Source organism: Phyllopteryx taeniolatus, chromosome 1 (genome assembly GCF_024500385.1).
Source record: "Phyllopteryx taeniolatus isolate TA_2022b chromosome 1, UOR_Ptae_1.2, whole genome shotgun sequence".
NCBI classification, from domain to species: Eukaryota; Metazoa; Chordata; class Actinopteri; order Syngnathiformes; family Syngnathidae; genus Phyllopteryx; species Phyllopteryx taeniolatus.
This window is the reverse complement of record NC_084502.1, coordinates 48,037,461-48,061,691: the sequence shown is the minus strand read 5'-3', so window position 1 is coordinate 48,061,691 and position 24,231 is coordinate 48,037,461. Positions and strand designations below refer to the sequence as shown.

General features: G+C 41.7%; 2 protein-coding genes across 15 annotated transcripts in view; one reads left to right on the top strand and one right to left on the bottom strand.

The window, feature by feature from the left end:
* Nucleotides 1-19,005, bottom strand: part of tubgcp3 (tubulin gamma complex component 3) — a 36,730-nt gene extending 17,725 nt beyond the window's left edge. The window contains exons 1-4 of one of the 2 annotated variants that reach the window (XM_061799375.1): nucleotides 18,987-19,005; nucleotides 8,980-9,076; nucleotides 8,251-8,358; nucleotides 7,711-7,778 (exon numbers count right to left, since the gene is read on the bottom strand). In XM_061799375.1, coding sequence (XP_061655359.1) covers nucleotides 7,711-7,778; nucleotides 8,251-8,358; nucleotides 8,980-9,055 — 252 coding nt within the window. In that variant the 5' untranslated portion in view covers nucleotides 9,056-9,076; nucleotides 18,987-19,005. Of the gene's footprint in view, nucleotides 1-7,710; nucleotides 7,779-8,250; nucleotides 8,359-8,979; nucleotides 9,077-9,421; nucleotides 9,441-18,986 lie in introns of those variants that run through there. The other variant, XM_061799381.1, reaches the window with a different exon arrangement.
* Nucleotides 13,756-24,231, top strand: part of atp11a (ATPase phospholipid transporting 11A) — a 49,972-nt gene continuing 39,496 nt past the window's right edge. For 11 of the 13 annotated variants that reach the window (XR_009792056.1, XR_009792065.1, XR_009792067.1 and 8 more), the window contains exon 1: nucleotides 13,757-14,113. Coding sequence is in view for 9 of the 13 variants with exons in the window: in XM_061799295.1 (XP_061655279.1) it covers nucleotides 14,069-14,113 (45 nt within the window). In the remaining 4 variants the exon portion in view is untranslated. Of the gene's footprint in view, nucleotides 14,114-24,231 lie in introns of all 13 variants that reach the window. The other 2 variants (XR_009792064.1, XM_061799330.1) reach the window with 1 other exon arrangement.

The following is a 24,231-nucleotide window of genomic DNA, read 5'->3' as shown; positions in this document are numbered from 1 at the left end:
CACCTGTATATATATTATGGGGACTATTGTCAAAGAAAAAATGGAGTGCCACAGCCACTGTAGCTACATTTCTCAGTCGGTGAAGAATACAAAAAAACATTATTTAGCTAGGGTTGGCACTGGGCCATGAAACCTGGGCACATCCAGAATTTTTTGGGTGGGGTGGCCATAACCAATCGTCATCGGTGGTCAGGGTGGGCAAACCAATTTTGAAGAGGGGGAGGTGTTGCTGATTGATAGTGCTGACGAAACGCATAATTAACGCGAGGATCTATGTCACTGACTGGCGAGTGGGGTGGCCAATGGGGCGGCCAGCAGAAGTATAGGGGTGGGCATGGCCAACTGTCTGTCCCATTTGAAAAAAACCTGGATCTCATTTAGTGCACACTGATTGGAACTGTGTTAACGGACAATGGTTTTCTGAAGTCTTCCTGAGCCCATGTGGCAAGATGAAAAGGATTTGCAAATTACTGTATTCTGTTTTTGTGTTTTACAGTACGTTACTACTGAGTTCAAGGCTTGAAATATTTTTTTCCTCCTCTGAGGAGCAGTTTCGCTCATCATTTCTTCATTTGAGAAGGAACTTTCCAATTTTGCAGACCAATATTTTGCAGGTTTATCGCACAGGGACCGGAAGCAGGGGTTTTTATCAAATACTAATAAAAATACAACAATATAATGGGGGAACTGAACCTAGGGGTGCAGCTATCGAAGATTTTAGAACTCTGAAATCCTCTTCTGTATGGGTCCATCACCAATTTTACCTGTTATCCCTCTCTGACCACATTTGCCACATTTTTTCACCTACATGACTCAAAGCGTACCCACTTACAGATCGGATGGTAGCAGACTATGTCACACAGTGACTACACAGAGCAAAACTTTTAAGCAACCTGTATGTTAGTAACGTCAGTATTGGTAAAGTTATTTTTCGACGCAACCTAGTTAAAAAAAGTTCAGTTCACTGTTCCAAAAATGAGATAGTTCAGTTCATAGTACATAATTCAGAATTTTTAACCAAATTCACCATTACAAAAATGAATTAGTTCAGAGTTCTTTTCTTTTTCCCCTCTCAATATGTTGCTGAAGGGCTATTACCCTTAAAATACTGGCATTTCATTTTACCCATGTTGCCACCCATTCAGTCCACACTAGTAGTCAGCTGCAGCTTTCACCCTACAATCTCAAAAACAAAACGAAAAACTTGTTGCTTGAATGGTCTTTTTTAATTAATTGTTTTTAATGAGGAATTAAAGGTCCCATATTTTGGCTGTTTAGACCATAGAGTGACTGTCTAACATGGACTTAGTATAAAAGTGTCAATTTCATTTTGAAAAACATCTTAATTTTGTCATACGAGTGTTCAGAAAAGGCCCCTCTGACAGCTACTTCTGTTTGACACAGTTTTGTATCCGCTTTGTCCATATTTGGCTAAGACCACTCCCTTTCCTCTGATTGGTTGCCTCCATGTAGAAGACCCACTTGTGAGAGCACGTTTTGTCATGTTGACAGCGCTGAGTCGGGAACGGAGAGGTAGGCAGAGATCTTCGCTTGTGACGTAGATAAGCTCGAGAAATTCCAATGAGTTTTCGGCAGAATAAAGTCTGGAATTTAGGAATGCATGGAAAATTTTCATTCATATTTCATCTTTACTGAGGCACCACAGAGGCAACATAACTACCAAAGACAAGAAAAAGTTGGTTTGGTAAAATATGGGACCTTTACCTTTGTCCATGTGCAAAACAAAAACACGCAACACAGGAATGATGGTGAAAGGACATTGATGACTTTGCATTCCTTGCAGCTCTGGCATTATTAATTATTATTAAATATTAACAAAATATTTTGTTTGATCAATTCTTATACGACAAAACAAATTCCATTTCATGACAGGGTGATTGTACAGTGTTTTAACCAAAGCATTCTAAAACAAATATTTTTCCGAGTAATCCAGCCATCCATTTTCCGCCGCTCATCCGAGGTCGGGTCGCCGGGGCAGTAGCTTTAGCAGGGAAGCCCAGACTTCCCTCTACCCAGCCACTTCATCCAGCTCGTCCGGGGGGGATCCCGAGGCGTTCACAGGCCAGCCGAGAGACGTAGTTTCTCCAGCGTGTCCTGGGTCGTCCCCGGGGTCTCCTCCCGGTGAGACGTGCCTGGAACACCTCACCAGGGAGGCGTACGGGAAGCATCCGAATCAGATGCCCCAGCCACCTCATATGGCTCCTCTCAATGTGGAGGAGCAGCGGCTCCCGGAAGACCAAGCTTCTCACCCTACCTCTAAGGGAGAGCCCGGACACCCTGCGGAGGAAACTTCGGCTGCTTGTATCCGGGATCTTGTTCTTTCGGTCACAACCCACAGCTCGTCACCAAAGGTTAGTGTAGGAACTCGGCCGGTAGATTGAGAGCTTCGCCTTTCGGCTTAGCTGCTTCTTCACCACAACGGACTGATACAAAATCCCCATCACTGCAGACGCTGCAACGATCCGCCTTTCGATCTCCGGTTCCATTCTTCCCTCACTTGTGAACAAGACCCCAAGATACTTGAACTCCTCCACTTGGGGCGGGATCTCATCCCCGACCTGGAGTGGGCACGCCACCATTTTCCAACTGAGCACCATGGTCTAAGATTTGGAGGTGCTGATTTTCATCGCAGCCGCTTCACACTCGGCTGTGAACCGCTCCAGTGAGAGATCACGGTTTGATGAAGCCAACAGAACCATATCATCTGCAAAAAGCAGAGATGAAATACTGAGTCCAATAAACCGGACCCCCTACGCCTCGGCTGCGCCTAGAAATTCTGTCCATAAAAGTAATTAACAGAATCGGTGACAGAGGGCCGCCTTGGCGGAGTCCAACCCTCACTGGAAATGAGTCCGACTTACTCCCAGCAATGCGGACCAAACACTGACACTGGTCCTACAGGGCCTGTATAAGGTGGTGCGGTACCCCATACTCTCGAAGCACCCACCACAATCGAACGCCTTCTCCAAGTCCACAAAACACAGACTGGTTGGGCAAACTCCCATGCACCCTCGAGGACCCTGCCAAGGGTGTAGAGCTGGTCCACTGTTTCACGGCCAGGACAAAAACCACACTTTTCCTCCTGAATCTGAGATTCGACTTCCCTACGGACCATCCTCTCCAGCACCGCTGAATAAAACTTAGCACGGAGGTTGAGGAATGTGATCCACCTGTAGTTGGAACACACTCACCGGTCCCCCTTCTTAAAAAGGGGCACCACCACCCCAGTTTGCCAATCCATAGGCACTGTCCCCAATGTCCACGCGATGTTGCAGAGACGTGTCAACGAGGACAGCACCACAACATCCAGAGCATTTGGGAATCTCATCCAGCCCCAGGGCCTTGCCACAAGGAGCTTTTTAACCACCTCGGTAACCTCAACCCCAGAGATAGGAGAGCCCGCCTCAGAGACCCCAGACTCTGGTTCCTCATTTGTGTTGGTGGAATTGAGGAGGTCTTCGAAGTAGCGCCCCATCCCAACTATACACAGTGTTGGTGGTGCACTGCTTCCCCCTCCTGAGACGCCAGATGGTGGACCAGAATTTGACATTTCAGCTTGACAGCATCCCTCACCGTTGGTGTCCACCAACAGGTTCGTGGATTGCCGCCACGACGGGCCACAGCTCCAGTCAGCCGCCACAGCAATGGAGGCGTGGCACATTCAATGTCCCTCGCCTCCATCGGAACATGAGCAAAGTTCTTTCGGAGGTGGGAGTTGAAACGCCTTCTGACAGGGGATTCTGACAGACGTTCCCAGCAGACCCTCACAACACGTTTGGGCCTATCAGGTCAGACCGGCATTTTCCCCCACCAACGGAGCAAACTCACCACCAGGAGGTGATCAGTTGACAGCGCCGCCCCTTTTTTCACCAGTGTCCAAGGCCGCAAGTCTGATGACGTAACCACAAAGTCGATCATCGAACTGCGACCTAGGTTGTCCTGGTGCACGTGTGGACACCGATATGCTTGAACATGGTGTTCGTTACGAACAATCCGTGATGAGCACAGAAGTTCAATAACAGAACACCGCTTAGGTTCTGAGCGAGGAAGTGGGGAGGATGCGCGTTCCTCCCAATCACACCCTTCCAGGTCTCACTGTCATTACCCACGTGAGCATTGAAGTCCCCCAGCAGAACGATGTCCCCAGTCCCCAGTAGGCGCTCTCCAGCACCCCTCCAAGGACTCCAAAAAGGGTGTGTACTCTGAACTGCTGTTTGGTGCATAGGCACAAACAACAGTCAGGACCCGTCCCCCCACCCGACGGCAGAGGGAGGCTACCATCTTGTCGACCAAGGTGAACCCCAATGTACAGGCGCCGAGCCGGAGGGGCAATAAGTATACCTACACCTGCCCCGCGCCTCTGGAAGAGTGGAAGGGAGTCCAACCCCTCTCAAGAGGACTGGTACCAGAGCCCAAGCCGTGTGTGGAGGTGAGCCCAACTATATCTAGTCGGAACTTCTCCACCTCACACACCAGGTCGGGCTCCTTCCCTACCAGAGAGGTGACATTCAACATGCCTAGAACCAGCTTCTGTCGCTGGGGATCGGATCAATAAGGTCCCTGCCTTCGGCCACCGCCCAGCTCACACTGCATGCGACCCTTATGGCCCCTCCCACAGGTGGTGAGCCCATGGGAAGGGGGACCAACGTTACCCTTTCGGGCTGTGCCCGGCCTGGCTCCATGGGTGCAGGGCCAGCCACCAGGCGCTCGCCCTCGAGCCTCACCTCAGGCCTGGCTCCAGAGGAGGGCCCCTGTAACCCACGTCCGGGCAAGGGAAGCCCACATCCATTTATTTTGTTCATCACCGGGGTCTTTTAGTCGTGCTTTGTCTGGTCCCTCACCTAGGACCTGTTTGCCATGGGTGACCCTACCAGGGGCGTAAAGCCCCAGACAATTTAGCTCCGAGGATCATTGGGACACACAAACCCCTCCACCATGATAAGGTGACGGCTCCAGGATGGGTTTCATAGTAATCCATTTTTACAATTATGCACTGTATAACAAAAGAACACATTCACTACCATTTATGCAGTGTTGCAGAACGCAACTCGCGCACTCACGAGCTGCGATGTAAACATGAATGGGGTCAGCGGCCGCAATCAATCGGTTGCCAAATATGGTGTTAATGATCAACGAAGATGCCAAGTATGACGGCTGAACACACTATATATGAGCCTTCATATGTCGTGGGATAAACGTGTTTATCCCACGACATATGAAGGCTCATATACAGTAGGTATGTTACAAAAATCTTCCAAATGGTTACATGCTAAAATAAATTCAATAGCAAGAAACAGCATGACTTAAACTTTCTAATCACGCCAAGTTCACTTTGTGAGGTTAAAAACTGAAAAGGTTATTAATGGTGAAATTTCGTAAATGAGGGAAAATCAAGGTCCTTTGTTTTTCATTGAAACCAAATAAAAGCTGTAACCCAAGACATGGTTTTTATCCCATAAAATCTTGTAGCTAAATTCTTCAGATATTCCCATGAAACTTTCAGATATTTAATGGAGCCTAATTTGCCTATTTCAATGGTCATTTCCATGCAGCATTAATTTGGTATTAATTAACTCCTAATTACCCAAAGCAATCAATAAGGCAGCTCTCGGAAATGAGCGCAGATATGCAAAGAAATTATCAAACCATAGTACTTTGACAGTAAGATTTATTAAATTAATAACACTAATAAAATTAGGATAATAAAATGTAAATAAAAATTTATGTTGAAACAAATTGTCAATCATCAGGTTACTAGAACCTTAAAAATGCAGAAAAAGCCCATAATAATTTCATAAAATTACTGTACAAATGGGTCATTCTACGAAAATGGTGGCTTTCTTGCACCATCATTATTCACCAGTAAAAACACACAAAAAGTGTAGGACAATGACACAAAAATTATTTGTTTTAACAGAAGTGTGTTATTGTTATCTAACCATAAATAAGCCATTTTTCATGCACATCTTTTTAACATAGCTTGAAAAGCGTGGCCACTGCCATGAATTTGGCATGTCTTTCAGGTGAGAAGTATGGGTTTAAGTGAAACATTTTGTAGTTAAATTAATGCTTTTCTCCTGTTTTAATGATCACAATAAAAAGTGTTACAGTTATTAAGTACTATACTTTAAAAAGGAAAATATAAATTATTAATTAAGAATAGTTTACAAAAAAATTGTTGTCCCTCTATTTCATGTCACTGGTGTTACTATTTGTAAAAACCTTGAAAACAAAACAAAAACTGCTTCATCTTTTTGGGGCAAGAGGTAATTGGAGGTGTATCCACTTTGAAAAGCACATGGTAAATTTGAACTGTTTCTTCATATACTGACAATTTTAAGAATTAACTAGAAATTTCATGAGAGGATTTAAGATGCATCACTTGTGTTACAGAATTTATAGTAAGGGGAAAGGAAATGTAATTAAAATAACTGATCAAACTATATGATTAGCTGATATATTTGTAAGTTAAAAATTGTGATTTTGCCTGCAATGTCCACCTTACTGAATAATCCATCATTTCTGGTTAGTAACACCTGTAATGTATTAAAATACATTAATCTGTAATTTATGTTTATTTATAAATGGTAAGTAGGTAACTGTTATGAGACCATGTTTTACTTATTTAAAAAAAGGATACAAAAAAACATGAAATCGCTGTTCACAAAGAAAGCCACCGTTTTCATATAATGACCCATATCCTCAATGAGTAAGCCTCATTACACAAAATGCAGAAAGTAACGTGACCAAACCAGGAAAACGAGATTTTTGGTGGCTCTGTAGTGACAGCTTGCATTTAAAAAAAAAATAAAAAAACAGACATTGTAGATGTTTAAAGTTCTCACGGGTTCGTTGACACGGTCCCCTTCGCCATTCACTTGGGCGAGGAGGAAGTGCTTTCACACCTGCATTTGCAAATGCAATATGGCTGCCATTGACAACAAGTTGACCACCAATTTTGTCGGACACAAAAAAAAATCGTTGCGTACACACCAAATTAGGTGAAATATTTAATACTGGTACCTTAGTACATAAACTAACACTTTATAAAATTAACTGATAGATTCTTACTCAACTTCAACTAATCATTGTTTTTTTCCGAGCAACAACTTCAAAGCAGTGTAGCTACCGTTTTGGATAATTTTAATATAAATAAAATAAAATTAAAAATAACATAACGGCTTATTTAGAGGTGTCCCCAATGATTTCAAACAGGGATTACAGGAATTCCTTTCTGCAACCCTAAAAATTACAATTTTGCATGGGGTATAACTTCCACTCTGGGAAAGACGTGATCCACCGCTACCACACTTTCGCGCTTGTATTTTTCTTATCAATTCAGCTTTGCCCTTCCCGCCCCAGCTACCAAGCTTCGCTTCACCTCCGCCTTTTTGGCGACGACATAATCGTGTTGTCACGGCCGTGTGTCCGTCGAGCACAGCCAACAATTTGTGATTAGCTGGTTTGCTTTCAGTGTCTTTTATAAGGCACAAAATGCAAATTTTTACCCACAAATAGCGATGCGAGACCGCTTAATTTGAGTTTTGGAGTTTGATTAGGTTAGTACTCAGATTACCATGCATTCCTACTTGTGTACAAAATCGGGTTGTGTAACCACCGTAAGAACGGATCCCTATCGTAAACGGAAGACCTCCTGTATATGTGAACATGACAGTAGACATTACCAACCTGTGTCTGTAGTTTTCTATGCAGCTCTGAGAAAAGGGCAGCGTCTGCCTCTCGCCGCTGCTTCAGCACTGTACATAGTAAGAGAACATGTTAATATCTCAGGGGTTAAACATGCAGCATGGCTGGAAAATGCTTGTTTCACTTTATGTTCTTCATTGACAAATCTGCTCAAACTCTGCGTGTTGTTATAAAGTGCCAGTGACGACATCCAATACAACATTACCTTGAAGCTTGCCTGACAATCTGTGCTCAATAAACAAGTCAAACTGTAAATAGAGTGCTATTTTTACCGTCGGCATGAGAGCATTGATTGATTGTTTTCTACTAATGGTACAACCCAGGCAACTTTGATGGGACGACTGGGAATTTATTCTTATAGCGTTTCAGCATTTTCTGTAGAGTGCAACATAAAAAGCTTTAGTACACTCGGAAGCACATCTAAAAAGCACTTGACAAAGGTAGAGACTAGACACTGAAGCTAAAATGAGTAACATTGCTGTGTTGTTATTGGCAGGCGGTTTTAGCTAAACGTCAACTTACATTCTTTCTTGATCTTCTCCGTCACCAGGAATTCATCCCGTTCAATAGTGGGAGCGTAGTTACTGCCAATGACTCGCACTGCATACTGGAACTGTTGGGCAACTTCAGCTGGCCAGATAAATTGTGATGCGTAAGGGACAGAAAAAGCTTTAGAGTAAAGTCACATTGCATATTGTCATTTTATGTTTATTTAAAGTCATCATTATTATATGGTGTTGTTTGTTTGTTTGTTTGTTTAAATACACAAATTTTCCACTCGCCTGCACACAAGTGGCCTAGGGCTGGATAAATCTAAGGGTTTCCGCACTAAGAAAAGCCCTAGAGAGAGCCGACATCTTTATATCAACCTAAATGCGCAGCACATGGCAGACCCCACTGGTTAATAGCTGCGATTGCACAGGTTTGAAACAAGGTTGATTCGTGTGTCCTTGTAGAACTGCAGGCCTGTTTTTTGTTTTTTTTGTTTTGTTTTTTTAAATAACACTTTACTCTGGCATCGCTCGTTTTAATAATACGGGTTAGGCACACTGGGGACTCTCAACGTATGCAGTGGGAAATGAATACAATATTGCCATAATGGGTGCCGTCTGACAAGAAAACTATATGATGAATTCGCCGAATGTTGACAAAGATTTAAACCAAACACTTATATGAAGTGAGAATATTGGTGATGCTGTGACAAAGTCATGAATTTGAATGTGCATCAGATTCAGAGTTATGCTAATGTACCTTCGCTTTTCCCCGTAATTCTGCAGCAAAGACTCTGGAGAAGCACGTTGGGTGATTTCTGATCTAGGGTCGCCATTCTGTCCGAGGCTAACGTTTCCTATGGTGTAAATTGTGAATAACTGTCACAGCATATAACACAGAAACGCTTTCAATCACCCATTCCTAGCAACGCCATTTTGCTAAGTTAAGTCAAGGCAGCGTGAAGACGGGGAAAAAACGACCACAGCTGGAGCAAGCTCTTCAAAGTAAGATATTGTAAATAGTTACCTTTCTACATATAAAGTTATTAATCAGTAATGATGAAAATAATATTTAAAAAAATAATAGCTATAATTCCTAATATTTAGAAAATTTACTAGCAAGTTAAATCATAAAAGTCCTGTTAACAGAGTTCTGGTAACGTTTTATATTGAAATGTTTATCCGGATAATAATGTACTTGCCAAAGTGAGTTTAACGTTACTGTTCAACAGAACCCGCCGAAAAGCGTATCCAGGAAACGTAATACGTACAAGCGTGGGAAAACATTTCCGTCTCGAAACATTACAGTAACATGACACTGCGATATATGGTTCCGAGCCATGGAGCAACTATTCGAAATTATTATTGAATTATTTACTCAACTAATTTACATTGTAATTTGTAGTTAAATAAACTGTCTCACAGAATGCGATCTCATAGAACTTTAGACAGCAGTATATGGTGGAAGGCATGTGGGCCACATCCAGCCCATCCACAGTTTCTGACCCTACCAGCCTTTATGATACAGGTGTCAAACTCAAGGCCTGGTGGCCAGATACGGCTCAACACATAATTTCATGTGGCCCGTGAAATCAAATCATTAGTGTTGACTTAATGTTTCTTGCTAAAATACCACAATTGCAAATGGTCTTTTTCATTTAATAACGTTGAGATATTAAAAGCAATTTTTTGACACCAGTGAGCCTTAATAAATTTAATGATAGTGTTACAAACAGGCGGCACGGTGAAGGACTGGTTGGAGCGTCTGCCTCACAGTTCTGAGGACCAGGGTTCAATTCCTGGCCCCGCCTGTGTGGAGTTTGCATGTTCTCCCCGTGCCTCCGTGGGTTTTCTCCGTGCACTCCGGTTTCCTCCCACATCCCAAAAACATGCATGGTAGGTTAATTGACAACTCTAAATTGCCCGTAGGTGTGAATGTGAGTGTGAATGGTTGTTTGTTTGTATGTGCCCTGCGATTGGCTGGCTCCTGCCCGATGATAGCTGGGATAGGCTCCAGCACCCCCGCGACCCTAGTGAGGAGAAGCGGCTCAGAAAATGGATGGATGGATTGATGTTACAAACACTGGCCTCTGGTTTAAAAACTAGTTTTCCATCAATGTGTTGTGTATATGTAATAATATGAGGCGATTATACATTTATATGGGTTCACAGTCATAATGGCTCTCAGTGGGAAACCATATCTTCAATGATAAAAGTTCATTTCACTTCCGGCTTAATAAAGGCAAAATAAAATGTAAAGTACGCACTGTTTTTATTTTGATGTGCATGTGTCAGCAGTGCAGGTGAACAAGACCAAACGTCTTCAGTGCGACTATTGTCGCTGTATTTAGTGATTTTTCCGACCATTCTAGCAACTATTAAAAAAAAAAAGAAAGAAAGAAACTGTAGCGTCAACGCGTCAACTGTAGTCCTAATGTTAACAACATTCTTTTTTCCTGCAAGGTGGAGGGAAGAGAGAAATTTGCAATGTAATGATTTGGGAGTGCTAACAATGGCTAGTGGTTTGTGTTTGTGTGGACACTCTAGACAAAAACATGTTTTTTTGTAAATGTTATGGAGAAGTAATGTTAATATGTGTAGATTAGGTTTTACACGATCAGAATTTTTTGGGGCGATCAGCGAGTTAAAAAAAAAACAATAACCGATCACCGATCGGATCACAAGATGGAGCAATGTGTTAATTTAAATGACTTGTTAATTTACTGTATATACTTGTGTACTGTACACGGAGTATCTTAAAGTATTCATTCTCTAGTCCAGTGATTCCCAACCAGTGTGCCGTAGCACATTAGTCTGCCGTGAGCAATCTTCTAGGGTGCCGTGGGAAATTATCACATTTTTCTTAACGGCTCAAAAAAATTATTCATTTACAAGAAATAATGTATCTTTGTTCCTCTATTTATGCCAGTGATGCATAGTGACAGACAGAACAAATAAATTCTCATATATTAGATGGCAGGAAGTATGTGCCTTCGCTTCATAAAGGTTAGAAATCACTGCTCTAGTCAGGTCACGTATTCTAATCAGTCAGGTCAAACCAACATTACAACATGACTGAAATAATGGGAGCTAACTTACTGTAGTTGAATTACTTTATTGTAATTAAATTACTTCGCTCACGCCGAAACTTTACAGCATGATTCGACATAACGGCCGCATGTTCACGCCCAACCGTAAGTGCTAGCACTAGCTTGCTAGGCTACATAAAGTTTTGTTGCCTGCTTGCGAGCCATATCGTATTAAAAGTACGGGAACGTACCTCAAGCAATCCTTAAGTGAACATAATCTCCCGAGCATTGGTGACCACCAGCACACGTTTTTCCCCATTGTTATAATGCACACGTCGCGATTTCATCGCCATGGTAACGAGTGTATCCGGTCGCGTTTGAGTTGACAAGATAAAGCCAAGTGATTGTAAAAGACGGGATGTGGTGGTATTGGAATACAAGATTTTATTGCAGTAGTCTGACATAGTACTTTTAGTGAAAGACCAATACAAATATCTTGGGTTAATAATAGATTCACAGCTTTCCTTTAAAGCCCATATTGACAAATTGTGTAAAAATATCAAATTAAACCTCGCAAATTTTCGTGCAATTCGAAATGAAATGTCAACTGTAGCCGCAAAAATTTACTTGCATTCAATGATTCTTAGTCACTTTAAGTCACTGTGCAATTTAAAAAAAATACAGTCTTTTAAACTGGGACAGTCTGCACATATTTGCAGATTTAAATTTGATTTATAAAGTACTGCATGATTTGGCTCCAGCTCCTCTGGTTGAGTTCATCAGTCAAAGAAACCGCTCTGAGCGTGTCACTCGAGGCTCTGTCAGAGGTGACTGTCTCATTCCTCTGCGCAGGAGCACTTTCAGTAAGTGAGCCTGGTCAGTGAGGAGCCCTGGTGAGTGGAACTCAGTACCTGAGGAGGTTAAACTGCTTAGAACATACAAGGCCTTCACAAAAAAACTGAAAATGTGGTGAGTTAACACCTATAGCTGCCAACACTAAAAGACAAGTATGTTATGATGTTGTTGTTTTTTTGTTTTTTTTTGTTTTTTTTGTTATGATCAAGGCGGCACGGTGAGCAACTGGTTACAGCGTCAGCCTCACAGTTCTGAGGACCCGGGTTCAATCCCCGGCCCCGCCTGTGTGGAGTTTGCATGTTCTCCCCGTGCCTGCGTGGGTTTTCTCCGGGCACTCCGGTTTCCTCCCACATCCCAAAAAAACATGCATTAATTGGAGACTCTAAATTGTAGGCATGACTGTGAGTGCGAATGGTTGTTTGTTTCTGTGCCCTGCGATTGGCTGGCAACCAGTTCAGGGTGTACCCCGCCTCCTGCCCGATGATAGCTGGGATAGGCTCCAGCACGCCCGCGACCCTAGTGAGGAGAAGCGGCTCAGAAAATGGATGGATGGATGGATGTTATGATCAAATGATTTGTGGTTTTATTCTCTCTTAATAGTATAGTAAGTCTTTGATTATGTATCCTGTATTATATTGTCTTGTAGATGTATTTTACTGCTTTTTTACATCATGGCCAGGGGACTACAGATGAAAACTAGCCTTCTGGCTAATTCTGGCTTTTTTAAGCATGTGTATTTCATGTGTTTTATGAAATTGCATTGTCCCCTTTCAAATAAACTGATTGATAATAATAAAAAGACCAAATTTGTCTCAGATGTGTTGTCTGTCCCACACCACCGACGTTTAAAAAAATGTTTTGTTTTTTTAATTATTGGTTGTCAGATATTTACAGTACTACGTCAAAAGACACACAACAAGGCTAAAAATAAACTAGCTTTTGAATTCAAATATACTGTACATGACAGCGACAGTAAATGTCTTTTATGGAGCCGATCATTGACATCTTTGATCGGATCGTCAAATTATATTAAAGCCGATCCGCATAAGATGGTCATTATCGGCCAATACCGATCAGGCCGATCAGATCGTTGTAATCTAGTGTAGATATGTAATTTTTACGTGACTGATAATAATTTTTTTAGCAGTTTTAATTTTTATTTTCTAATCAGAACGTATACTATAGCTACCTGCACAATATAGCACCTTATCAAAACAATACAGTTTACTGATTTATAAAAAATAATGTACATTCAAGTCAGATTTAAAACAACTGAGGTTAGCATGTTGGTGTGGCCCTCGACAACTGTTACATTGTTACACTCACATTCGAAAAATTAATTGGCCACCCCAGCCCATCGTTTTCCGGAGGCGGGGAATGACAGCAAATTCGCGTAAGCAGTGATGGTGACAGAGACATGGAATATCATAGAGAGAGAGAGAGAGAGAAAGCGTTATTACAAATATATAGTTCTAATTGCAAAGCGATAACACTGCTTTTGAGGTTCTAAGAGCTTGTTTGAATTATTATTATTATTTATTTTTTATTTTTTTTAACTTCCAGTGACAGCACGCATGGGCGCATGCGCCAACAACACCTGGTTGCGCGTGACGCCCACGAGAGAAAAGCTCCTTTGTCGGGCGATCGAGAAAAGGAGATTAGAAAAGTACTGTACAGTGCACGCCCACGAGAGGTGGATGTTACTACGTCGTTTGGCTCCGTCCGGTCAGAGAATATAACACAACTTTTAGCCACCTCTTTTTCTAGGTCCTCCAGATGAGCGCCGCTCAGTGGTTTTATTTTTATTTTTTAAATTTTTGTATTTATTTATTTTTTTAGTCTAAGGCGAAAACAATGAGAGAAAAGTTATGGGCAAGGGAGGAAAATTAAGAACAAGCTAGCACTGTTCGTGCGGAGAGGGAGACGGGTTAAAGAATTAGCCGGGCAGGACCGAGGGACAACAGGATGGGGATGGATCTCAGCACTCTTCGGACACTCATCAGCAGATATGTAAGTGTATTAGCGTTTGTTCACACACTCTCACACTTAATATACAGTATATCATACAGAGCAGAGTGAGTTTTTTGCACTGATGTTTTTTTTTTTTTTTCTGTCGCTCATCCGGATTAAGTTTCACCCGAGGAAGACCCAATAAGCTATTTCACTAGGAAACTGTTCTGGAAGCAAGACTACCTGTAGTAGTCGTCGGTTGAAGTTGGACTTGTTTTCGAACACACTTTTAATGCTGTTACTAGCCCGAGCATACAGGAAGTTCATTTGTAATTGAAAAAGCCATGTATTGAATTAGATGTTCAACAAACATTGTCACTGTTCGTCATTTATATCTCCCTGGCACTGCCAGTCATGACCAAGCAATGAATTTTTGGCTGAATTTACTCAGCTGGTCAAGTGTCCAATTCAAAATTAAAAACCTAACTCTTTTTTTTTTTCATCTGCGTGCAATGTAAACACAATCATATCACATTGTGTCACATGAACCATGTGGTGTACATCATGCATTTGCATTAACTAATCACCTCAGTAGTAAGCAGTTGCGGTCATGCACCCCTTGTAGAAACTGGCCTGTATATTGAAACAAGCCACGAAGTACAGTACAGTTTATAACGCTCAATCAAGACGTACTCCAACTCTAGTCTCATAATGTTAAAGTTTCATAGAGAGCAAATCCGCTTTATACACGTGTTGTTCTTTTTTCTAATAAACTGTATAGAATAGAACCCATTTATTTCTTGCTGAAGTGAGTCCATACAATCCAGTCTAATATATTATGCGACATCTTCCGTTTAAGAAGGACTACAAATGGAACAGTCACATTAATTATGTAATCCACTTGTTTTTCCCTGCTACTCAAATCGATGGCCTGCAATGGAGCCACCATCGTGTATGGCTCTTGCATTAGACTACTAATACTACTAATGTGTTGCGGGAGCCAGCGCTGTTCACATAAGAGTAAGAGAGCTCCTTGCTCAGTTGAGGCTTAGGTCTGGCCTCCCAACTGTTGCTAATGGGCAATAAAATGAAATCCCTGCTGCATGGAGCTGCACAGTAGGACACACACCGAGACATGACTGTGACTGATACTTTGTGGAATGCTGATGAGGTCTGCTTGTGTAATTGAGCTGGATAACAGCTCGAGACAAATGGCTTTAGGATAAATTGATTGTGTTGCCAGACCATGCACAGCCAATACTGAATATTTAAGATTACGGTTAGGGGCGTTTATGTCTTTGTCAATAGTGTGCTTTCATGAAAATGCAAGGCAATACAAGAGAGACAGCAAGATAATTGATAATTATCCCCCTAACCACACGTTTAAGAAAAAAATCTTCGTTTGGTCATCCGGAGAAAAAGTAGACATTGTAATGTAGGCTACAATTCAATTAAAATACAATACACCTTGCTCACTCACTACGCTGTTATTCACTCCACTCGCCGCCATCTCTTATTAGATTGAAGGGGCAGAGGATGGTTATGTAAACTCACTTCTCAAGTGTAATATGCACTGTAATCTCTGTCCGTGCAGAATGACAATAAAATGTGACATGAAGGAGGTCTCCTGTGGTCCAGTTGTACCACCGGCTCGTTTCCTCCCATTTATCCTATCTTCCCCCACAATTGTTCTAACAAGACCATTTGGGAAGACCTTAAATGTAGAGTCTACAGTGTTCAGGGCTTGATGATGATATTCCACTGTAAACTAATAATCCTTTCTTAATGTTGTGAAGACTTAACAGGAATTGAACAATTTTGTCTCATTTCATCTCAATATACTGTACTTAACATGTACTGTACAATGACTCAAAATGTTTCAGTTTTTATTCCTCCTGAAATAATTTTTACATATGTGGTAATATTCGAGTGTACTTCTGTGTATGAAACGTCACGATTGCCCCGCCTCTGTGTCAAGGTGTGCATCTGCAGCCAAGCAGCATTCCTGACTAATCACAATTCCTGGACAGGAAGCTAAAGCTCTTCTTTCCATGTGGGGATTAAAGGGTTACTGGTGTTCACTACCTTCACGCACTTAAGATGGTAGACGAATCCAAGCCAATCACTGGCCTTCTGCCGCCTGTATTCCACCTGTTTCACCTTGCAGTTGCCGCAAATGTTTCGACATGAAAAGCTGTTACAGTAAACAGTGATAACTTTGTCGTTGAGTTAGTGACGTCATACATGCAGGGACAGGGAATGGATTTGTAGCTAGGTGAGGTGGAGGCCAGTGGCTCACATGTACTCCTTGGGTCTGTCTGCTTGTCAATAATTCATAAGCGGACAGGATGATAGTACTTGTGGAGTCTTCTGTTCTTTTATAGTGGATGTGTGTGTGGGGAGGGGGGGAGGGGAGTGCTTGAGGCCTCTTTATTGAGTCACTAGCCAATAAAGAGCAGGTAAAGGTCCTGGCATTACTGGACCGCTTGTCAATACAATGCACCCTCTATGTGTTGAATAATGTGTATTGCTTTCTGCAAATTAACAAATGTTTTTTTGTAATTATTATTATTATTGTGAAAGGCTTCCCCTTGTGTAAATTGTACGATAAGCGCAGAAAGCAGCAGAGGGTTGATCCTAATTATTTAACAATCACCAGCCGGGTTAACCTATTTACCAGAAGAATTTACTAGTTCTCACTAAGCTTGTCTTTGGGCCGTTTTGCTGTTTGACTGGCTGCTGCTCTCCTTATCGGCCAGTTTGGTTTGATAAAGGCAGTGTATTGCAAGCTACAGCATATTTTACACGTAGAGCATCAGTAAGAGCTGAGTATCTACAAAGTTACCACTATCTTACCATTACCACTGTCTCTTTTAAGCCATGAAAGTACAGTCTCAGTCAGTTTGACATAGTATGCAATGTTTTCATTTCCTTTGCCACAAGCTGGGAACTACTATTGTACCACTTTTTAGCAAATCTTTGGGAGGCACTGGAGTCAGCTGAGCTAAGCTGCATCGCTAATATAATCAGCACACAATAAGAATTGTTAGCAGTGTCACTACAGTAAGCTGGTTCCAGTTTCAGTCCAGTTTCTAGCCTCACTGTGTGGCGTTTGCATTAGTGTAAGTCAAACGTGTCAAACTCCTGCCGTGTGGGCCAAATCCGGCCCTGTATGCAATTACATTCGGCCCGCGGAAACATTTGATAAATAAGGTGGCATTGGTGAGCACAGCATGCTTGAACAAATAAAAGCAGGCTCTTGCGCTTTAAATTTGCCATCCATCCATTTTCCATGCCGCTTATCCTCACTAGGGTCGCGGGGGTGCTGGTGTCTATCCCAGCTGACTCTGGGTGAGAGACGGGGTACACCCTGAACTGGTCACCAGCCAATCGCAGGGCACATATAAACAATCAACCATTCGCACTCACATTCACACCTACAGACAATTTAGTCTTCAATTAACCTACCATGCATGTTTTTGGGATGTGGGAGGAAACCGGAGTACCCGGAGAAAACCCACACAGGCACGGGGAGAACATGCAAATGCCACACAGGCGAGGCCGGATTTGAACCCGGGTCCTAAGAACTGGGAGGCAGACGTGCTAGGCAGACGAGCTAACCAGTCGTCCACCTAGCCGCCCTTGAAAGTTTTGAATTGTTATTACTTGAACACTTTGAACACTTGAAAAGTACAATATATTTTCAGGTGGGTTTTTTTTGGCAGCATTTTCATATTTGTATACTGGTAATCTATGCAGAGGAAGCAATTTTTATTTTAAGATGGTTTATTTTGGAATAATATTGTGTATTGTCTGTTTTGATTCAGATTTGTGTTAAAAATGTTTTAGTTTTAGTGTGTTCAATAAATGTTTATCCTTTTCAGCACCCGACCTAAGGTGTGCTTTGAGTTTTGGCCCCCTTTGCGATTGAGTTTGACAACCCTGTTTTAACAAACACATTACTGTAAGTAGGTTAGGCTTCGTGTTATGGCGGAGAGCTGAAGTCCCGTTAAGAGCTTGTATCAGCACCGCTGCAGTTACATTAGAAGACTTTGTAGCCCATAGAACAAGGAGACAGAGGATGGATAGCCCAGAGTTAATGACACGTGGGCTCCTCTATTCAAAGAGAGAGATATCTTTGAACTTGGCTTGTCATAATACCATTGCTCTCTGCAACCTTAATGTTCTCCCTGACACTGGGAGTAATAGCGGCGTAACCCGGTGGAACACAGCATTCCCAGTTCTTCATAAGTCAGACAGTAAATAAAAGCCCAGTGATAATATACATCCCATATTCCCAAATGCTGACTGTGCACCCAACCTTTACCCTGACTCTCTTCGATGTTTGCTTAAAAGCTTTCCCACTAAGTATAATACTGACCTTGGAAAGATCTAGTAGCTGCATGAATGTATACAGTTATGCGTTGAAGTGACCACCCCCCCCCCCCCCCCAGTTGAACAACTTGTGTACAAATCAGCATTGATTGTTGTGTATTATTATTGACCCAACCTGGCAGTCACCATGAAGAATGTGCCTCTGACCCTTGCTGACTCTGACATAACAGTAACTGCATCCTTTATTGGCATCCTCTAGAGACACCACTTTTTACAGTTTGGACCCAACAAGCGAGATGTTTTGCACATAGTAGCAGTAGAAACCCGCCTACAGAAGTAGTAGAAAATGGACAGTATCAATAATGAAACAATGTGTGGCATTACTCAGCGTAAATCCAAAAGATTGTTTAATAGCACTACATGAAACATTTACACATGAATAAATAATCACCACATTAATGTTTTATTGTAATTTCTACAAAGAAAGCAGCCACTGCTGAATTTGCAAATCAGTGTTACTTTTTTTGCACATGCTACGAGCTTGGCCTCTACTCTTCACTTATCAGTTTTTTTCATGACAAAACCAAAAGACACTTACTTGTAATTGAGAAACAATCCCAGCTTTTCGTACGGTAAAGCAAAACAAAGCAGTATCTTTTCTCAAACTGTCTCCCATTCTTTTAAGTACCCTGCTGGCTGCTATTGTTTGCTGATCAGTAATTTTGTTCTGCAGCCTTCTGAGACAGCATTTTTATTACCCGTGTAAATGATTATTGCAAGTGTAATTGTGGCTCTGCACACTTCTTGTACACCATTTATTTAAACCATAATGGCTGGAAATTGCGGGAACACTCTTACGAGGAACTCATGAGTTGTAAAACCCTTCTCCACTATGGTACTCAGCCCAGGTCATGTGCCTAGCCTCATGACAGCCACATGATGTCATGCTGTTTTTGTGCTCTTTTGATTTCCACAATCAAACTTACTGTACACGCTGATGAAATGATTCATTTTGTCCAGTGCGGTTAGGTTTCAGTGATTCGGCCGATCTGTGGCGCAAGGAAGGTTGCAGGGCATCATTGATCTACAGAACGGCAGTCACGCCCCTCTTTTTATTGATGGATCGCCTAACAAGCATTCAGTCATAAACTCAGTATTCTGTTTAAATTACTTATATTTGATTTCTCTCGTAGAGAATAAAATTATCATGCTGTCCTTCAAACTGTTAGTGTGTTAGCGGGAGCGCTGTGCACATCCCGACTGGCTGACAACACATCTGTTACATAAAGAATTTTCATATTTAAAATGGGCTTCATTTTTCAAATGGATTTCAATGATATTTGCAAGTCTCAGCAAAACTCCAAGATTTAGAGCCAGCCTCAATACTTCAATGAGTCACACCTCTTTGGTGTCACCGTGCCGCCAAGTATAACCTGTATCTATTATTTAATGAGATTATTTTTCATGGTTTTCTGATTTATTTTGATTTAATTTATTCAAATGTAGAATATGCTTCGTTAAGCAGTGGTTATGTTGCAATTTAAATGTATGATTTTCTTATTGGTTTTATTGAAGTTATTTTTCAGGATTTCCCAATATAATTATTTTATTAATTTGTAGTACATCCTTATTTTTACATTTACTTTATGTAACCCATTGGTTACTAATAAATGGTCAGTTTTTCTCATACCAACTGTTGCTGATTATTGTTCTCTGTTTGAGTATTATCACTTCATCAAGCCTTTTCCATGCTACAAAATGAGTATGTATGATTATTCCTGATATCGGATCAGACTGATATCGGCCAAAATGCAAGGCTGCAATATCTGTATCGGACCGGAATTGAAAAAGTTGGATCGGGACATCCTTAATACCAACACCAATTTTGTCTTCAACTCTGCTAAACCTCAAGCATAAAACAGTTGCACAAGTCCGTCTACTATGTCCTGCACTTTTCAATTCGCCCCAAGATGAAGGATCGTGGGCGTGCTGGAGCCTATCCCAGCTATCATCGGGCAGGAGGCGGGGTACACCCTGAACTGGTTGCCAGCCAATCGCAGGGCACATACAAACAAACAACCATTCACACTCACATTCACACCTATGGGCAATTTAGAGATGTCAATTAACCTACCATGCATGTTTTTGGGATGTGGGAGGAAACCAGAGTGCCGGGAGAAAACCCACGCAGGTACGGGGAGAACATGCAGACTCCACACAGGCGGGACCGGGGATTGAACCCCGCTCCTCAGAACTGTGAGGCAGACGCTCTAACCAGTCGGTCACCGTGCTGCCCCAAGATGAATTTATTTTAGTTGGTCCATAGTCTGTACTACAAATTGTTATGTATGCAAATGTACAGTAACACACTTGAAACTGGTGCTCTGTTAATATTTTTAGTGCGCATTCTGTCACGATTGGTTTTTGAAGGCGAGGAAGGCAAGGCTAAAACATGGAGGACCCAAGTACAGGGAACCAGGGAGGCAAGGCAGGAGTCTCAAAGAATTATATTTAATCTCCAAAAAAGGGCACACAAGGAACATGGATAAAGCACACTAACCAAAGTAACAAAGAAACACTTGAATAAACCTAAAACTGGAAACAAAACATGACTGGTAACTAAGACGTGGCACTGACACAGTCAATGATACCTGACAATGACATACTACAATGAACTGAAAGAAACCAGGGAACTAAATACAAACAGATTGACGAGACAACGAGGAACACCTGGACAAGACACGAGTGGCTGGAGAGAACTGATTGGTCGACACAAGGTAGAGGGGTGACGAGAACAGGTGGACACAATGACTAAATGAGCACACGACATGAAAAACATGGAACACAGGAAAACATGAAACAAAACTAAACAACCCAAACCAAAACACAGACCATGACACATTCGCACCTTCGCACCAATTATATGAACCCCTGATTATAATTGATCACAGTAATTGTCTATAAAGGCACACAACTTTAAGTCAAAGGTATTTGGAACTAAACAATAAAGTATTGCACTTAAAATTAAAGGGAATGGTTCCTATTTCTCCCCCCAAAAACACTTTTTGTCATATTTGTTTAAACAGTCATTGTGACTTGACAGTAGTCCAATCTTGTGCCTCTAATTGATAAGAAACCTCCGCACCTGAGAAAAAAATAACTAATCAGACATCAATCATGACATATGAGGTGGCAATCATTGCGGTCACACCCCCGTGGTGTCACAAAAAATAAAACTTCAAACCCAGAACATTTAGGGCTTTCGTAGATGGCGCCGCTGCACTTTAGAGTAAAAACTGGCGCATCTTAATTTTTGTGGAAGTGCAACTCACGTAGTGTTCCTTTCAGCCTCCGCGACTCAGCAGTATGCCGTCCTGCCCCCAGGGCCCATCATGGGTACATGGTCACACTACGTTTCAGGCAAATGCAGCCGCTGGTAACAAACGTCTAATGCAGCGTTTCTCAACCAGGGTTCAGTGGACCCTTGTAGTCCATGGTGTAATTGCAAGGGCTCTGTGAATATAAATACCTTTTTAAAAAGATCCTATGACATTTATAGAGCGAGGATGCTTTTACTCAAATGTAACTGGGAACTTTATCCACCTAAACTACACAAGGTAAAGAACTTATTTTTTATCTAATTTCATCTGTTTCACAAGTGTAATTCATTGCATTTTAATAAGGTGTCTCGCCCCCATTTGCAATGTTGAAGTCTGGGGGGTCCTGATGGTCAATCAGAAATTTTAGGGGGGGTGTCACAGACAATAAAAAGGTTGAGAGCCACTGGTCTAATGCATGAAGCCGCTTACAATAATATATTTTATGTGCTGTAGCGTCTGACTAGATGTTGAAAGAATAACAAGGCAATGGTTGTTCATCAGTCCCTTTAATGCACAATGGATGGCCATAACCATGCCAAAATAACAACAAAAGTGATGGAATTCTGTTGGATTTATCTTACCCAACATTATAAAAAATAGACACAAAAGGAATGAAGACGCTGGTTTCTTTTTCTCATGAGGAGGGCGTATGGGAGATTGTTCAGATCACAGCCTCTCAACACGCTCTAACCAATCTCTCCCGTCGCTCCTGCATTTATTTGAAAATAGGAGGGTTTTTCCCAGACATAATGTTCTAAACAATAAGACACAACACAAAACATTGGACCAACACCTGTCACGTCCCCGACCACATCCGATCACGTCCTTGGTCCAGGCGCCCTTCCATCGGATGATGCTGAGTCATCTTTTCGAAGGCGAGACATCTAAAATCGTCCATAATACTAATGCAAGCTAAGCAAATAAATGATAACTTCTAGAATATATTTAACATTTCCCTCCTGTTTATCATGTATTTGCACAAATTCTCATATCATCTTACAGTCACTTCATTTCGATTTTTAATTGTAGAATCATTTTTATGAAACAAATACATTTACACTCAGAGTAAACTTGTCATACATGAATGTTGTAGTTTAAACATCGTAATCACCTGGATCAGGAAACAAATCAGGTAAAACAACATCATCATCATCATCGTCATTATTATCAACCTCCAATAAAGGATAAATCTGCTCCATACGGTTCCATGTGGGTTATGGCTGTGGTGATTAATTTACTGATTAATGCCCGAATGCATGGGATACAACAACATCCACACAATGTCAGAATGGCTGCAAAAACAGCAATTGATATCAATATTGGTGAAATTAGGGTTTTATATTTACCAAAAACGTCCATTGAGCTGTTTCACAAGGAGTGTTGATTGAGGGTCCGTAGACCATCGATGGCTCTGGTCAAGCTGCCATCTGAAGCAGTATTGTTTGTTCTCCAAACATACCGCAAACACCTCCCTCTCTTGCGAGGAGCATGTCGACAGCTATGCGGTCTTTGGAACGTCCTTGAGCTGCTCGTGCACAGCTTCCAACCCACTCTGAGTCCAATTTCCTAATCTCTGTACATTGAAGTGGATATAGTTTATCCCATCAACATTTTTATTAATCGTACACCAACAGCATATGAAGTATTCAAATCCTCCTGCAACTTGGTCAGCTAATTTGTATTGATTAGGAACCCCACGAGGAACACCATGTATGTTTTATGTTGGATAATTTTGCCTCTGCCAGGATAAATCTCTTTTTTGTCAAGTATGTCCAAAACACACAAGGAATTTGTCTCCGGTAGTTGGAGCCGCTCTAGTACAACAGACAGTCAATTTACAGAACACTTTGGAGACATAAAGACATTGACAAAAAATAATTGTGCAAAAAGATGCAGTCCTCTAGCAGCAGTTTGAATGACTAATATCGCAATAGTCCGGTGCAAAGATCATTGTGCAAAGGGCGCTGAGACTTCAAGGAGTGTATGCGGTTTAAAGTGACGAGTAGTGCGATAATCTGGGACAATGGTTGTGCAAATGTTGCAGATGCTCCTCAATCAGTGTGCAAATGGAACAATACAATCTTGTGATAATTATGCCGGAACTATGCGCAACAAAGGCCTGGGACCCATGCAAACAACACAATCTTTTCTCGCTACATTTGCTGCTTGTTCCATGAATAGTAACCAATTGTTATTTTGTCCTGAAACTCCTGTGAAAACAAGGAACCAATCATCAGTAGTTATGTTGTTAACCATTAAAATTTGTCTACCTTTCTCTGAAGTTTTCAATGGCATTTTTGGTTTAACACGGTTCCTATAACACAATACTACTTGGAAGTGGGGATCTTTTCCACCAGAATAGGCCCACAAGCTCACTATCAAACACATTGGGTGACTTGTATTTCAATATTAAACTATGGGCCGTTTTGCTTATGTTAAACTTCTTTCTTTGTTCTTTTGCTG